At 49.7% G+C, this 17,515-nt stretch overlaps 1 protein-coding gene across 23 annotated transcripts in view; it reads left to right on the top strand.

The window, feature by feature from the left end:
* Positions 1–17,515, top strand: part of CACNA1G (calcium voltage-gated channel subunit alpha1 G) — a 91,452-nt gene that overhangs the window by 43,124 nt on the left and 30,813 nt on the right. For 13 of the 23 annotated variants that reach the window (XM_044000588.1, XM_044000571.1, XM_044000569.1 and 10 more), the window contains exons 11-19: positions 456–641; positions 2,198–2,312; positions 2,633–2,788; positions 7,976–8,044; positions 9,621–9,705; positions 9,813–10,000; positions 11,201–11,629; positions 13,114–13,214; positions 13,754–13,877. In XM_044000588.1, coding sequence (XP_043856523.1) covers positions 456–641; positions 2,198–2,312; positions 2,633–2,788; positions 7,976–8,044; positions 9,621–9,705; positions 9,813–10,000; positions 11,201–11,629; positions 13,114–13,214; positions 13,754–13,877 — 1,453 coding nt within the window. The remainder of the gene's footprint in view (positions 1–455; positions 642–2,197; positions 2,313–2,632; positions 2,789–7,975; positions 8,045–9,620; positions 9,706–9,812; positions 10,001–11,200; positions 11,630–13,113; positions 13,215–13,753; positions 13,878–17,515) is intronic. The other 10 variants (XM_044000590.1, XM_044000589.1, XM_044000579.1 and 7 more) reach the window with 1 other exon arrangement.

The following is a 17,515-nucleotide window of genomic DNA, read 5'->3' as shown; positions in this document are numbered from 1 at the left end:
GTTAGGAGGGGCAGAAGGAGTTCTTGTTGGCTACAGTAATGGGCCTTCTGCCTGGGAGAGAGTTGGGAATAATCACAGGCATGGGACTGTTAGTCAGAATATCTCCATTCCTGAAGCACAGTTTAAAGGCCACAGAGTAAAGGTAGAGAGTATCTCAGTGCCCCGGTTTCTATGGGCTTCTGGGGATATTAATCCCCTCTTCCCCTTGTGGATCAGAGGGAGCCCTCCCCACCAAGGCAGGAGAGAACACTTTGATTCCCATTCCAGGAGATGGGGGAATGTGGGAGGAAATGGAGGACAGATTAAAGATAAGTGGAGGGGGACAGGGGTGAGATAGAAATTGGGGGGACTGTCCATCTCCATAGTTCTGATCCATTCACACCTACAGCCTAATGCTGCCCCTTCCTTCCCTCGTCCTCCTCATCCTTGTTCCTACTTCCCTGTCTCTTACACAGCGTGTGGGAGATTGTGGGCCAACAAGGTGGGGGTCTGTCTGTCCTTCGGACCTTCCGGCTGATGAGGGTGCTGAAGTTGGTCCGTTTCCTGCCTGCTCTGCAGCGACAGTTGGTGGTCCTCATGAAGACCATGGACAACGTGGCTACTTTCTGCATGCTCCTTATGCTTTTCATCTTCATCTTCAGGTGAGGAGGGGATCAGGTGGGACCTGACCCTTCTGCGCAGGGTTCCAAGCCAAGGTAGTATAATTGACCTTAAAAAAATTTTTTTTTGCAGTTGACAAGCATTTCTTTTTCTCTTCTTAGAAACCCTCCTCCCTGCTCTGAGAAAGAAAAAAAAATAAAAACAAAACACTTGTAGCAAATATGCACAGTCAAGCACAACAAATTCCCACATAGGCTGTGTCTAAAAATGTATCTCATTCTGCATGCTGAGTCGATCACCTCTCCTTCAGGAGCTGGGTAGCATGCTTCATCATCTCTTCTTCGAATCATGGTGGTTGGTCATTGTATTGAGCAGAGTTCTTAAGTGTATGGGGTTTTTGGGTTGGTTTGTTTTTTTTTAACAAAGTAACTGACCTTTTGGAAGCACCTCAAAAAAAGGCCTTGCACCTTGAGGATTTTCCAGTTCTCTCTAAACCAGAGAAATTCTTCACTTAAAAAAAATTTTTTTTCACCAAGGGCCCCTATGGCAATCTGATGAAATCTTTAAATATATAAAATACCTAGGATTACAAAGGAAGCTAATTATATTGAAATAGTTATCTCTTTATATTTTCAAAAGCTCGCATACCCCAGGTTAAGACTCTCAGCTCTAAGCTCTGAGGGTTGAAGAATGGGGACGTGAGGCATCCTAGATTCTCGGGGACAGGACTGGGTATCAAAAGGGAACGGTGGGGAGGCCTTGCATTAGCTTTTCCCTGTGGGAGCTGGCCGAGTTATTCCCTTGCTTTACACGTTCCCTAAAGGAGAACTGGATGGGAGAGGAGCCAGCCACAGCCGACATCTGGCATGGTCGCTGGCCCTGGGATTCTGTCGCTGGGGAGCAGGGATGCCTGACTTGACTCAGCGCAACTGAGGGTGGTAGAGTTCAGCAGATGGGCTCCTGCTGGGAAGCTGCATGGGGTGGGGGGAGGCGCAGAGGGGGTTCCAAGCATCCTCTATTCTCCACCAGTCTGTCAGGTTACAGACTCTTTCCCCTCCACGTCTTCCTTCCTACCTTGCTTTTTTTCTCTCCCCATCAGTCAAGCATTGGGTCAGACAACAGCACTGAGGCGGCAGGGGGGGGGGCGGTGTTCTCAGGTCAAATTTGAAACCCCTGAGAGCTTAGAGTGCTAGAAAGGGAGCTTGCCTAGCCACAAACATCTCTACCCCTGGTTCTGTGCCCAAAGGCTTTTTTTTGGGGGGGGGCTCCAAGAAGATTGGGTACAAGCACAACTCCAGCTTTGTGTTCCCTTCCCCTTTCCTTAGACCATAGCCCAAGTCGGCTGTCTGGGCAGCAACCCAGAGCCAAGCAGAGCTTCCCCAATGTATCACCCCAGATCTGGAGAGTAGAGTGTTGGCACAATCTGCTCTCTGGGGCTGTGGGGGGTGATTTTAAGGATGTGCCTGGTGTAAGTGGAGAGGACCTGAGCTGAGGAGCAGAAAGCAACAGGAGAGGGCTACCCCCCACACACACACTGGAGAAGGGGTGGGGGAGGAGCAGGAAACTGAGTGTTCTACCCTCCCTTCTCTGCGTTTAGCATCCTGGGCATGCATCTCTTTGGCTGCAAGTTTGCATCTGAGAGAGATGGGGACACACTGCCTGATCGGAAGAATTTTGACTCCTTGCTTTGGGCCATTGTCACAGTCTTCCAGGTATATGAGCCAATGGGACCTTGAGGCTGTGTCCTGATCCTAAGATCCTGAGGGTGGATGGGGAGGAGAGACTGCCAAAGACTCCTGGACTTGGAGGCTGGAAGCTCAGATTTTTTTTTTAACTAGCTGTGTGACTCAGGGCAAGTCAAGTAATGGCTCTCAGCCTCAGTTTCCTTATCTGTGGAATGGGGCTAATAATAGCACCTGCCTCCCAGGGTGGTTGTGAGGATCAAATGAGGCCACATATGTAAAGAGGAGCTCTCTATAAAGGCTAGCTCTTGTCGTCATCTTTATTCTCTATCCTCCAATCCCCACCACAGATCCTGACTCAAGAGGATTGGAACAAGGTCCTTTATAACGGAATGGCATCTACATCCTCCTGGGCAGCTCTCTACTTCATTGCCCTGATGACTTTTGGCAACTACGTCCTCTTCAACCTTCTCGTGGCTATCCTGGTTGAGGGCTTCCAGACCGAGGTAACCCACCTGGACACTGCCACCCCGTCCCCTCGAGAACAAAGCGATCCTTCGACCCTTAGAATGAAACACAGAGCAACCCAGCTGGGCTCAGCTTCCAGACCAAAAGAACTCTGTGGTCAAGGGTTCTCTTCAGGATAGGTGTAATCCCGTCGGGATTCTTCTTCCTCATCCTCTTATCCCTTCCAGACGGAAGTCACATCTCTCTCTCCCTTAACCACCCCCTTCACTCCACGGCCCTCTATCGTGCCCCTACCTGACCACTTTCAGGCCGAGGCAATCCCCAGGCAAAGCACCCCTTCTGGGCCCTTCTCCCCCAGAACAGAGGGCACGGTGGGTTGGGGGGAGATTAGAAGAAGGTTATGAGGAAGGGGTGTGTGGGGGGGGAGGACTGGAGGGTTCCTGGAAGCATCTTATCCTGAGTCATTCTGGAGAAATGTTGGGTGTGTGTGTGTGTGTGTGTGTGTGTGTGTGTGTGTGTGTGTGTGTGTGTGTGTGTGTGTGTGTGTGTGTGTGACATTTCAGTTGTTAGAGGATGGAGTGGAATTGGACACCTCCCTATCAAGCCAGTTAGTCCCTTCCCAGGATAAAGTAAAAGTGGAGCTGGAAATAGATGATTTCTCAGGGCCCGAATATCCATCCAGGGTCCGAGGCCATTGCCACTGCCACTCCTCAGGGACCCTTCTTCAGAGTTCCAACAGTTTAGATTGCATGTTACCCGCCCCCCGCACGACCTGCTTTCTTGGGGAAATCTTGTAGGGTGAAGGTGGATAACATCACGACGTCTTGATCTAGACGATCCCGACCATCCCTGGGACAAAAGAGGGTTGAACACCCCCTTTTTCTCCCCCCTCCAACTGTGCCTCGGGGACCATGGCCTCGGGATTGGGGTAATGCATCCATACTGAGAAATGAGCCCAGTTAGCGATCTCTAAAACGGAGATGAGCCGTCTATTTCTAGATAACGCCTCCGGCCTCCGTCGTCACAGGCCCCGTCTTCGATTAATATTGATTAACATTGATCCAGCCTTAGCCGAGCTCCAGCGGCGGTCTGGTCCAGAGTCCTCCCTTAGACCCCGCTCTGCGAGGCCACGCCCCCAACCTAATTTCTCTTCTGCCTCGATCTTCCATCCCTCCCCCCCCACCTCCTCCCTTTAGCTCCTTCCTTGGGGTCCTGCTGGGCGCCTGGAAAAACCTCCTGGTTGGGCGTCGAAAAGCTGTCGGGCCAATTCTTTCCCGGTGACCGGGATGGAAACTCCTGCTGCGGCCCTAGCTATAAATACCCGGTGGGGTGGGAGGGGATGGTAGAAATGGGGAGAGGGGGGAAGAGAATCTATTTTCCTTCTGGGTTCCCAGAACCTTGGGGAGGCGGGTTCCCAGCAGGCGGGGATTGGGGACTGAGAGGGGATAAACTGGGCTTGGCCACGTCCGGGGTCTGGGAGGAGGCTGCGTGTGCTGCGTTCCTGCGCAGGCCTCCCTCCCCACCTTGAGTATTCAGTCAGTAGCTACCCATTTATCTTCCCCGTCTCTCTGGCCCAGAAGGACTGTGGCTGGGGACGGGGGTGGGGGAAGGTCCAGAATAGGATACTGGCGGAGAGCCAAAGCTTCTTTAGGTCTTTAGCAACCTTGTAGTGGCGCTCCCAGCCCGGAGGGGAATAACTCCATTGTGGAAGGGAGATTGAGGGGGATTTACAGTTTGGCTTTCCCGGGCAGGAAAGGGTTAAGGTCCTTGCGCCTAGTGCAGGAACTTTGCATTTGGTAGGCCTATATACCTTTTTAAAAAAGGACTTGGATTGCATTCATGCTGCCCCTTCCTCCTCCCTCTTTAGGCTCACCATTACAAGCCCACTGTGCCTAGAATTCCTTCTTCCCAGGCTATGGGGGCTGGCTAGAAAGGGGAGGGAGACACTTCCATATTCGCAGTTTGGGTCCAGGACAGCCCCTTCCCCGATTTGGAACAGGAATTCCAGGGGCCCAGGGTTTCCCCTGAGAACCCCCCCCCACACACACACACGCACACGCACACACCTAACCAGGAGAAAATAGGAAATTGGCCTCTCTCTCTCTCTCTCTCTCTCTCTCTCTCTCTCTCTCTCTCTCTCTCTCTCTCTCTCTCTCTCTCTCTCTCTCTCTCTCCCCCCCTCCCCCTCCCCCTCCTTCCCTCCCTCCCCACTATCTCCCTCCCTCTCTCCGATGCTACCTTCTGAACAGCCTTCTTTCCAATCAATTTTACAACCCAGATGTATCCCTCTCTGGTCTGTGCGGGTCACTGACTCCTAGGTCCGTCTCCTCTCCTCCCCTCCCCCCACCCCACCCCCGCAGAAGAGGCCACTCCCGCTCCCCCGCCCCCATTGTCCCTTTCAGCAAACACCTTGTTAATTTGAGTGCAGCTGTGCTGGGCTCCTGGTTGCTAAGCAGCAGCAGAGTCTGCGAGAGGACAGAGCCGGCTGGGACTCCTCAGCCCCTAGGGTGGGGTGACCCCGGTCCTGTTGGGTGGATGGTTGGCCATACCAGATCTTGAGCTCGCTTAAGTGATGATGGTTGGAGTGAGGGTGTGGGGTGGGGCGTCTACAGTCTGTGCCCTACTGGGGGGCGGCAGGAAGGGGGAAGGGGAAGTAGCTACCTAAACGATTGCAGTTAGCTAAGCCAGAGCAGGAGGCTGCTTGGGATAGGGGGTGGAGAAACACTACTGACTCTGCCAGTGTAACCCTCCCTAGGAGAGTGCTGTCTGGAGGAGAAAAATGTAGAGGGTATCCTGGACAACAGTGATCTTCTAGATTCTACAGTCTAGAATTTGAGAGATCTTGTTTTTCTTCAAGTCAAATTGAAAAGTCTCTAGTCAGTAATGTCCAGACTGCCCCTCTGGGAGAGGGCCTTCACACCAAGACTCGGTGGTGTTTTCCCTCCCAGCCAGAGGAGTCCTATTTACTCTTCCTATGGATTAAGTAAATTCAGAGTTTGCAGGTTCAGTCGATGGGAGAAATTCAGAGCAAATCTCCCTTTCCCACTAGAGTGTTTGGGACCTACTTCATGCCTGGACAGCAGACTATCCATTCTCCAAAGTTGGGAGTGAGGTTCAGAACTGGTTGGTATGGTAGAAAGAGTTCTGAGTGAATATGAAAAACTTGGGTTCAAATCCTACTTCTCATGCTTCCTACCTAGGTCTCTGTAAAACGAAGGGTTCTTAACTTTGGTAGTCTGGGGAAGCCTATGCAGCCTTTCTCACAATTATTTTTATATGCATAAAATAAATTACAAAGGAAACCAATTATATTGAAATATGGTTATCAAAATAAGCCCGGGGACAGCTAGGTGGCGCAGGGGGCAGCTAGGTGGCGCAATGGATAGAGCACCAGTCCTGGATTCAGGAGGACCTGAGTTCAAATATGGCCTCAGACAGTTAACGCTTACTAGCTGTGTGACCCTGGGCAAGTCACTTAACCCCAATTGCCTCACCAAAAAAAAAATAATAATAATAAATAAAATAAAATAAAATAAATAAGCCTGGGTTAAAACCCTCTGAATTAGATGTCCTCTGAGGTCCCAGTCTGGCCCATATCCTTTTCATGACTCTGTGGTTTGGGGTTAGAGGCCTCTCTTAGGGGCAGGGGCACCCACACACCTTCAGCCCCCTTTCCTCTGCTCCCTTTGCCATTCTCTTTATTCCAACAGTAAAGGGTAAGTAACATCAGTGAGACTGGGATGTCATTCACCACAGTTCAGATTCCTCTTCAGAAGAAAATGGTGGGGCAGTTAGGTGGTACAGTGGATAAAGCACCAGCCGTGGAGTCAGGAGGACCTGAGTTCAAATTTGGCCTCAGATGCTTATTAGCTGTGTGACCCTGGGCAAGTCATTTAACCCCTATTACTTCAAAAAAAAAAAAAAAGAAAATGGTTTTTAGACCCCAGGGTTTTTGGGGGGGCAGGGCAATGAGGGTTAAGTGACTTGCTCAGGGTCACACAGCTAGTACATGTCAAGTGGCCGAGGCCGGATTTGAACTCAGGTCCTCCTGAATCCAGGGCCAGTGCTTTATCCATTACGCCACCTAGCTGTCCCTCTAGACCCCAATTTTCCATTAAAAAACAAAGCATTAGCAGCAGAGATCTGAGAACCTGCTTCCCAACCACCATTTTGGTGGGTTAAGTTGGAAATCACTTTCCTGAATGCAGAGGGAGGGAAGTACTGGAGTTGTCTCCTACCTTCAGTAGACAGGGACAGCTTCTGCTGAACACATTTGTCTCCAATGGTAGTTTGCTGGTCAGTCAGAGGTACCTGCATCCCAGTATTGTATATCACTCCTGTACATAGGTTCATTAAATTCTCAGACTGAAGGCTTGTTATGAAACCATTATTTACTATGAAGGGATGTTATTACCACGTCATATTGTCACATCCCCTCTCAAAGGAGTCACTTTTATCGACCCTTCATTTGAAGCAACTTAGTTCAAGGGTATGAGACAAGAGGCTTCTTCTTTGTCTTTCTGCCCATCTCCCCCACTACACACACACACACACACACACACACACACACACACACACACACCCCTCTCTCTTTCCCAACTCCCTTACCTCTGAAGGAAATCAGGAGACATGGATGCTAATGCTGGCTCTGTCACTTTTGGTGTGACCTTGGGCAAGTCATTTCCTTTCTTGGGGGCCTCTATTTCCTCATCTATAAAATAAAGGGGTCGGACTAGATCACAGATTTAGAACTGGTTGGAACAAACGTTGGGTCATGCGGTCCAGCATCGTCATTTTACACATGAGGACAAAGAGGCCCAAAGGAGCAGCAGCAGCAGTAGAACTGGGATTTTAACCAATGAAATGATCTTTTTAAGTCCCTTCTACTAACATCCTGTAATTCTACTTTGGCCCCTATCTTCCTGTCTTTTTTGTCCTTGCCTCGCTGGTCTCTCCTTCTGTTCCTGCCCCTCACCTTCATGGTCTTGCCTCTAATTCCTTCACTTTCCCTTTAACCCAGGGAGCTGAGGGGGCTTTCATCTTGAACCCCTATATGATCCCCATTTTGCTCTTCCCCACTCCCTCCAAACCATGCCCTCGAGTGTCTCTCATTTTCACTGCGCTGGAGGTGACTTCCCCTCCTTACCATCCATTCTCAATTCGGATATTTTAAATCCTGTACAACTGTGACCAGTGCCCACCCTGCCTCCCCCCTCTCCCTGTAGGAAATCAGCAAACGGGAAGATGCAGGTGGACAGTTGAGCTGTATTCAGCTGCCTGTCGACTCCTTAGGGGTAGGTACCCGTTCGGCATGACCTCTCCCCCTCTGTCTGACCCATACCAGCCTTGTGCTTCCCTCCCACTGCCATCCCTCCCGTCTTGGTGTTCCTCTGGTCCTTCACTCTTGCCTGCATTGGTGGTTGTGGTGACCTTGGTGGTTTCTGTGGATGTCGTGAAGCTAACTTGGATTTTAAGTCCCTTCCCTCTTGATGTGCTCAAAGAGGAAGCTTTCCTTGCTGGGCTTCTGCTTGGCTCAGCTCCCTGATGGGGGGAAAAGCCCCCACCCATCCTCACCAGATTGTGAAGGAAGTGACTTAGAATCAAGTATACATATTTATATGTGCGTGTGTGAGATAATACTGAGCCATTCGGGTCTTAAATGAGAAAGGCCCCTCACATGTCTCTCCTTCTCCCTTTATTCTTTGCCCAGCCATTTGGCTTCTTAGGCCACCTCCTGTAAGCTGCTTAGGGTGGGGAAGGGCCACTGGAGGAGGTGGGGAAGCTTCTACCAGAACCATACCCACATTTTAATACATAAATACTAGGAGTATTAAGGAGTAGTCAATTTCAGTTGTAATTCAACCCCTTTTTCATACGGAAAAGCAAACAGGGAACAGAGAAATTCCTGTTCCGAGGTCTCCCCTTGGGCCTCTCCCCTCCCCCCTGCAGCCATGGTGGTTCCTAGGGGCTTCAGGTGCAGGAAATGAAAGTAGGGGCTTAAGGAGAGAGAGGGGGAGGGAGAGGAGAACATTAAAGCAGGATCCCCAGGAGGCTCTGCCTCCTGGAGCAGCACCCCAGAGCTCCCACTTGATAATTAAAGGCCTTGTTAGGGATGTAAACTGAGTTAATGAAAATGTTCCCCTGAGATGCCAATTAAGCAATATTTATATCCTTATCAAAAGTAGCAATCAAGAATTTTTTAATAACTTAAGGACGAGTATGCAATTACTGGGAAACCTACTGACCTGTTAAGAAGGGGAAAAAAGGCCATCCCAGAGATGAAAAAAGGGATTGAGACAGAAAGGTGGCGAGAAAGGCAGAGAGAAAGCCAGGGGCAGGCTGGAGCTCAGGGATGCTTGGGCAGGGACTACCTGCTATGTAGGGGTTGGGTCTCCCCTCAAGGATCTCAATCAGGCTTTGTTTGGACAGAGGGAACAGGAAGCCCTGGAGGGGAGGGCTGAAGAAGCCCAGGTGGCCAGTTAATAATGAGACTCCATCTGCCACTGCAGAATTCCAGCTTGTACACCACCGAATCCCACTCCCATTCAAGCACAATCCAGTTCACCCACCTGAGGTCATTGAGAACCAAGTTCCCAACAGATCTTGTTCTATCTGTGGCTATCGGAATTAGCAATGTTTTCCTCTGACTCGTGGCTGGTTGGGGGCAGAGGAGTACGTGTAATTCTGGCTTAGGCTGGCCCCAGGGGAGGCTGACTGTAAGGACAGGGCCTCCTGGTGTGAACAGATGCAGGTGCATGGCTCATGTTGTGATCAATAGTTCCTGTGGTGTGTATATGTGTAATCCCAGGTGCTCCCTGTGATGTTGAAAAGCCCCAGAGTCCTAACATCCCCCCCTCTCCCTCTCCTTAGGGAGATGCCACCAAGTCGGAATCGGAGACAGATTTCTTCTCACCAACCCTGGATGGGAAGGGGGACAGGAAGAAGCACTTAGCCTGTGAGTAGTCCCTGCTCCTGGGCTGGGGAGCAAGAGGGAGAGGTGGAGACCCTCAGGAGGCTCAAGAGGTAATGGGATCTTTGTTCTCCTCCCCATCCCCACTCCAGTGATGTCCCTGGGAGAGCACCCAGAGCTGAGAAGGAGTCTTCTGCCACCCCTCATCATCCATACCGCAGCCACACCCATGCCTTTGCCCAAGAGTGTTGGGTTAGGGGAGGCTTCAGGCCCTGCTTCTCGAAGACCCAGTGGTAGTGGCTCCAATGATCCCAATGTGGCCCATGAGATGAAGTCACCGGTAGGGCCATGTGTGCATTTGGACTGGGGAAAGGGCTGGAGGTGTGATGTTGGAAGAAAGACGAAGACATGAGAGGGAGGGTCGTGGGAGTCCAATGCCCATCATAGATGATGAAGGGGAGGAAATGGGCAGAAAAGGTTTGGGGAGAGTCTGGAGCCCTGGTGGAGAAAATAGGAAAAGAGTTGTAGAGATTGATGTGAATGGGCAGAAGGAGCAATACATGAATGAATGAATGAATGAAAATATATTTAGGGCTTTCTATGTGCCAAGCATTATGCTACATATACAAAAGCAAGACTGACCATGCCCTCCAAAAAATTACCTTCTAATGGAATAAACAACACATCCAGAGGAAGAGGCAATAAGAGGAGAGAGGAGGAGACTGGGAATGGAGCAAGGGGAGGGGTGGTACTTCTATTTATTCAGCTTTGAGCGGTGGTGATGTGGCCTAGGCAATACCCAGAGCACTTCACATTGTAAAGTCAATAGAGTTCAGGTACTAATCCTCTTAATTTTTGCAACAGTATGAATTACCTTCCCCTCTTAATTCATCTATTAGGGTTTACTGTGGGTAAAGCTCTGGACATTGAGGGAGATACAAAATTTGGATAAACCATTCCCCCTGTCCTTGTGAAACTTACACTCTAGAGATAACACACATAGAGATTGAGTAGTATGGATGGGGCACGGATTGGTGGACTGGACAGTGGGCTTGGCATCAGGAGGACCTGGGCTAAAATCCTGCCTCAAAAATTTATTAGCTAGGTGACCCTGGGCATCACTTCAACCGTCTGGGCTACCGTTTCTTCATCAGTAAAATGAGGAGGCTGGACTAAATAAACTAAGGTTCCTTCCAATTTTAAATCTGACCCAGTGATTTACAGTACACACAAATTACAGGGTAAATGCTTTTGAGAGGTGGAAAACTAGTGTTCTCCGAGGCCTGACTGGGGAGAAAAGATCAGGGAAGACTTCGTGGAGGAGATGGCCTTTGACTTGGGCTTTAAAGGAGGGAGAGGAATTCAACAGATGAGAAGGCCTTGTTTGCTTCCTTCCTCCCATTCCTCTCCTCTTTTCCTGACTCTGTCCATTTCTTTGGGAAAAGATGGTACCGTGGATGGCAGGAGGTCGAGTGCGATAAAGAGGCCAGAGGGGAGAGCAGCTTGGCTGACCTCTCATCCCACTTGGCCCCCTCCCTAGCCCAGTGTCCGAAGCTCCCCGCACAGCCCCTGGAGTGCAGCAAGCAGCTGGAACAGCCGGCGGTCCAGCTGGAACAGTCTTGGCCGGGCGCCCAGCCTGAAGCGACGGAGTCCAAGTGGAGAGCGTCGGTCCCTGCTGTCTGGGGAGGGGCGGGAGAGCATGGAGGAGGACGAAACTTCGGATGAGGACCAGGCCAGCCGGGTGGGAAGTGACCCCCGGGCGGGTTCTCTGGACAGAGAAGCCAAGGGCTCGTTTGACCTCCAGGACACCCTCCAAGTACCTGGGGTGTATCGCACAGCCAGTGGCCAGAGCTCAGCCTCCGAACACCAAGATTGTAACGGCAAGACAGCTTCAGGTCATCCTGACCGGAATCTGCAGCTGGATGAGGCCCAGCTAGAAGGGGACGATGCTGACGATGAGGGCAATATGGTGAGAGCCGTATTAAATGAAGGGAGGGGCTTGCTCTGCTTAGAGGTCAGCCCCTCTGCCTCCTCCCCCACCTTCCTTCCTTCCCCCCACCATTTGGTCCAAAGAGAACATTCTATTTCAGTCCTCACTCAGTGGAGTTCAGCTCCCCTAGGATCCCAGATGGCAGCGATCTCTTGGGTAGGCTCTGCGCATCTTTTGGTTCCCTTGGCCCGAAAGTTTCTCCAGTGGTTGTTCCTTTTATCTCCCCTTCCTCTGCTCTGGCCCAGAAAATAAAGGAGCAGGCTTCGTTTTGTGCCTAGACCCATTAGCTCTGAGGTAGTTGGTGGATATGGACGGTTCGGGGGGCATATGTGTATAAATCTTTCATAGCCCTCTCTCTGCGCCTGGGAGAAACCAATCATTCATCTTTCAGGGCTGATTCCTCCCCTCCCCCCCCCCCCCATATTAAATTCCCTAGTTCCAGGGTAAGATCGACACTCCTTCCTGCAACTCCTGCAGTTCAATTAAGCTGTGGGTATGGTGGCTAGGGAGAAAGGTGTGTGATTATGGGTAAGAATAAAGGGGTATGGGGGCGGCTAAGTGGTGTAGTGGATAAAGCACCGGCCCTGGATTCAGGAGGACCTGAGTTCAAATCCGGTCTCAGACACTTGACACTTACTAGCTGTGTGACCCTGGGCAAGTCACTTAACCTCCATTGCCCCGCAAAAAAAAAAAAAAAGAAGAATAAAGGGGTATGATAGAGGCAGGGGGCAGGTCTTGGGGATGCTTGGACTTCAGGATCAGCAGATTTGAAGGGAATAGGATATGTTCCTTCCACCCAAGTGTATCTGTGAACAAACAGATGTAATTGGGAATGAAGTTAGGTAATTGATGTGTCTCCAAAGAATAGCAGGAATGGAGCCCATGGCTGGGACAGATTAGGGTGGGGGATGGGGGTACCAGAAGGGGAATATGGGAGAGTAATGGACGTGAGGGACTAAGGAGGAGAGAGGAGAAGCAATGGGGAGAAAATGAGAGATGAGGTCAAAATGAGAGGGGATAGGAGAGGGGTTGAGATGGGGGTGGGAATGCTGAGGAGACAGGAGAGAGGGATTGAAGAGTTGGGGGAGAGGGGCTAATGAGATGGAAAAGGGGGCTCAAGAGATGTGGCAGAAAAGAGCTGAGGAACTGGAAAGAGAGGGGCTAAAGGAGAGCGTTTGGGAAGATGGAGAAAGAGGGGTAGGGGGAAAGGGGGATCTGAGAAGGTAGGAAAGGGGTTGAAAAGATGATGCTGCCCCTTACCAGTTATGTGACTTTGCATCTCATTTCCCATACCTAGGAAATAAAGGAGATTGAAGTGGATGGCCTACTGCCTCTTAATCTATGATCCTAGGAATGAGAAAAGGGAAGGTGGGAGATGATGAGGGAATAGAACCTGGGAGAAGATGGAGGAAAGTCTGGACCTTGGTCCCTTCTTACTTTCACAGACTCTGTTCTTTCCGCAGAGCAAAGGGGAGCGAGTAAGAGCATGGATCCGATCTTGGCTGCCCACCTGCTGCAGGGAGAGGGACACTTGGTCTGCATACATCTTCCCTCCTCAGTCTAAGTAAGAGGGGACCCTGACCTCCTGGGGAGGCATTGTGGTACAGTGGGGAAAGAACTGGCTCTGAAGCCAAAGGACTTGGGTTCAAATCCCACTTCTGATACTTAAATATGTGACGTTGAACAAATGGCTTCACCTATTTGGGCCTCCTCATTTTATAAAATGGAGAAGTTGAGCTAGATTGCTTCCAAGGTCCTGGTCAACTCTAAATTCCATGAACCTTTACCCTGGCCTTGCCTCCTCTCATTTAATCTTCTTGATAGAGCCCGGAATGAGGAGGGCCGACTCCTTCTACCCAGCTCAATGTATCCTTAGTCTTAGGGAGATAAGCTCCTAGAGAGTTGAGGCCACCAAAGGGGGCTAATCACCCCAGGAGCAGAAGGTCCTCGGATGGGGAAAGGAAGTTTGAATGTGATCCCTGTGTCTCTCTTTGTTTCTTCATCTCTCTCTGTCTTTGTCTCTCTCACTTTCCCATGACATACCCCTCTTCCCTATCTCTGTCCCTGTCTCTTTCTCCTCTGAATGTCTCTATCCTGGGCCAGGTTCCGACTGATGTGTCATAAAATCATCACCCACAAGATGTTTGACCATGTTGTCCTGGTCATCATCTTTCTCAACTGTATCACCATTGCCATGGAGCGCCCCAAAATTGACCCCCACAGTGCCGTGAGTACCCCCATCCCCACCCTTCTGCCTGGCCCCCATTCCACATGCCTCGAAGCAACCCTGTGTCCTGGATTTCCCAGGATTGTCCCCATTTCAAGTATCCTGTCCCATTGCCCTCATAAACCATCCGAAATGTCCTGGAAATTCTAATATTTTGGCAAGTAGTAACTGAATTAATGGAGTCAGCAAATGTTACAATAAAAATACACATAAGTCACAAGAGACCAGGAGTTATAGAAAATGGAGAAGTGTAGGTTGAAGGAATATTTGAGGGCACTTGAAAAAATGCAAGCCTGCTAGATCAGGTTACTATTGATACTCACATAGGAGACACACTTCTTGGGCGCATGTCATGATGGTGGCAATTGACCATGGCGACTCTTGTCCCAAAGCTCCTAAGGCCCTCAGATGTTGGGTTTTACAAACTAACTTAAAAGTCTGCCCTGTTGTGGCAGCAGAGAAAAGATGCCAGGCCATTCATACTCAGTTTGGGACTTAAAATCTGGTCATTGTACCCACATTGAGTGGTGTTTCCATTAAAGGAGGCCTTTACCTTTGCTTTTCCCACATGGTCCCCCCCAGCAGCATGGGGAATAAGTCATCATCATCATTTCAATAGGCAGCATTTATGTAGGGCTTTGAGGTTTGCAAAGCACTTACATATGTTATCTTATTTGATCCTCACAAGAACCCTGTTGTTGAAAATAGAGAATACTTGGCTCCCTGTTTTGGTGGAAAAGGCAATGTTTGTGTCAGTGAGTTTGTTTGTGTATAGGGGAGGTAGGAGTGAGCATTAGATGGGGGGGGAGGTGTCTTCTTCATATATAGGTGAGTATTGGTGAGGCTTTATTTGTGTGTGTGTGTGTGTGTGTGTGTGTGTGTGTGTGCGTGAAAGAGAGAGATACAGAGAGATAAAGTGAAAGACATATATGGAGACAGATAGAAACAGACTAAGACAGAGACACGGAGAGAGATAAAGACAGAAAGAGGCAGATAGAGACACAGAGACAAAGAGACAGAAATAGACAAAGGCAGGCAGAGGGAGAGACATTTAGGGAGACAGAGGGGCACAGGGAAAGAGAAACAAACACACAAAGTCACAGAGATAGGGAGAGAGATGTAGAAACAGAAGTTCAGAGGGACAAAGACATGGAAACAGACACAGGCAGATACAGAGGGAGGGATGTAGAGAGGGGAGAGAGAGAGAGAGAGAGAGAGAGAGAGAGAGAGAGAGAGAGAGAGAGAGAGAGAGAAAGGAAGGAGAGAAGTAGTTATTGTTCAGTCTCTATGACCTCTCTCATTTCATTTTGGTTTTTCTTAGCCCTGCCCTCAGGCTTAAAGTGTCCCTGATTTGAGGTCAGTCAAGAGGGATGCCCAGGCACTTTAGGCCTGGTGGTGGTGGCGGTGAGGAATCCACCCTGCTTGGACTTTCCTGGCAGTATCGAGGAGCAGGGGTCTGGGCTCCAAAGATACTCCTCTGCCCAATGGTCTGGCATCCTTGTCTGGCTTGGAGAGGCCGAGCCTCCTCCCTGCTCTGCATCCAGGGCCCAGTGCCTATGTCCACAGGTTTTCAGGGAACAGCTTTCTTCAGCTCCCTTCCAGATACTTGAAAATGCTACATTCATTAGCCCTGGGCCCCAAATTTGGAGGTGATTCCTCCTTTCTGTGATTTCAGCTTTTGTCTGGGTTGGAGGGGTGGGAGATAGTCGTCTGGTTTCTATTTTTAGGATCTTGTACGTCTTGTTTGGATGTTACCAGAGAGGCCACCACCACTACCCCCTCCTCCCACCATTGTTTAGCTTCTTGGATACTACTTCAGCTTCTGTTTCCCATTAGGGTGGAAGCTGCCAACCAGAGGGGTAAGGGTGAGCCTTGGGAATGGGGTATCAGTGACAGGGAAGTTTGTCAGGGCTCTGGGATTGGGGACGTATGTCCCAACCCTAACCTCCCTCCTCCTCCTGTAAATGTGGCATTCTCTTTTCATTGGGAGGGGCCAGGTGATGGTGCAGAGAAATCGAGGTAACTCAAGGTGGAGCCAGGAGCTGAGTGGACCATGCCCTGGAGAGAACAGAAATATGCTCCAGTTTCCTACTCCATCCCCCAGGGCTAAAGCTCAGGCCATTCTTTGCCCATTGTTCATCATGGGACAGGATCCCAAAGGACAGAACTCTGGCGACCCCATCTCCTTTCCATCCCCACTCTCCTTTACAATGGACTACTAATATTTAGTTCTCTGTTCTTCCCCCTACATCCTCCTTCTCCCTTTCCTCATTTTCCTCCCTCTTCTCTTTCCTCCCTCCCTTTCCCCTGGTCCCTCCCTGCCTTCTCCACCCATCTCTTCCCCCTCTCTCCCTCTCTTTCTCCCCTTTTCCCTTCCCTTTTTTCCCCCTCTCCCTTTCTCTTTCTCTCTTCCCTCCAAAACCTGGTCTCTGGTCATTTGTCTCTCTCTGTCCTCTTCTTTCTCGCTGTCTCCATTTCTTCCAGCTCCTTAATATAGTCAATCTTTGCCTTACAAATATCAAAGAGGAAGTATAAATCTCTTTCTGTGTACTCTCTTCCTTCCCCCCCTCCCCAAAATTATATAGTGGGGATGCCTGTGAACTGACACCCAGCTAGGATCATAGCTCTTTACTTTTGATGGGCTTGGGCCAGGATCAAGGAAGGAAGGTGTCAGTCAGTCAATAAGCATTTATTAAGCGCCTGCTGTATGCCAGACACTGTGACAAGTGCTGAAAATATGAAGAAAAGGAAAAGACAATCCCTGCTCTCCGGGAGCTCACAGTCTTGTGGGAGAGACAACAAGCAAATATGTGTGAACAAGTTACATACATGATACACAGAAAACAGTTAATAAGGAAGACACTAAAGTTAAGATAGTTTGAGAAAGGCTGGTGTGTGTGTGTGTGTGTGTGTGTGTGTGTGAGAGAGAGAGAGAGAGAGAGAGAGAGAGAGAGAGAGAGAGAGAGAGAGAGAGAGAGAGAAATGGGGAATAAGGGCCATAAGTGAAGTTAGAGCTTGCTTCCACTTTATAGATGTAGCTGAGTGAGTGACCTTAAGCAAGTCACTTCTTTTCTCTGGGCTCCAGTTTCCTAATCTGTAAAATGAGTAGATTAGACTAGAGTCATTCCAAGGTCCCCAACAGCAATAACCTTCTATGTCTGTTACTTAAGGCCTTAAAAGTGGGGTTCAAGATTCCTTCATTCTGATCTTGGCCCTAACATTCATTTGTTTCCTCTCTGGACTATCATCAGGGGTGTGCTGGTAAAGTTTAACAACCAACTCTCCAAAACCACGTCTAGATGATCAAGAAAATGGTAAATCAAGGCCTACTTTATGGAGCCTTTGTGAATTTCTGAGATGTAAATGCTTACACTGAAATCCACTTGGTCATTTGAGCTGGCTCCAGCATACCCCTGACTACAATTGAGAACAAGGTTTAGGGGCAGGGTAGGAAGCTGTGTCCATGAAGCAGACAGTCCTATGTTGGCCAACCAGGCTAGAAAGTGGGGCACCAAGTGAAGAAGTTGGGGAGAAAAGAATAGTGACCTTTGTGGATGTGGAGGCTGTACCGATAATGGGATTAGTCTTCCAAAATTTCATATTTAGGTAAAAAAAAAAAAGACCAGTTTGGGGCAGGT

Source organism: Dromiciops gliroides, chromosome 4 (assembly GCF_019393635.1).
Source record: "Dromiciops gliroides isolate mDroGli1 chromosome 4, mDroGli1.pri, whole genome shotgun sequence".
Lineage (NCBI taxonomy): Eukaryota > Metazoa > Chordata > Mammalia > Microbiotheria > Microbiotheriidae > Dromiciops > Dromiciops gliroides.
Note: the sequence above shows the minus strand (reverse complement) of the source record. Positions and strands in the feature narration are given on the sequence as shown.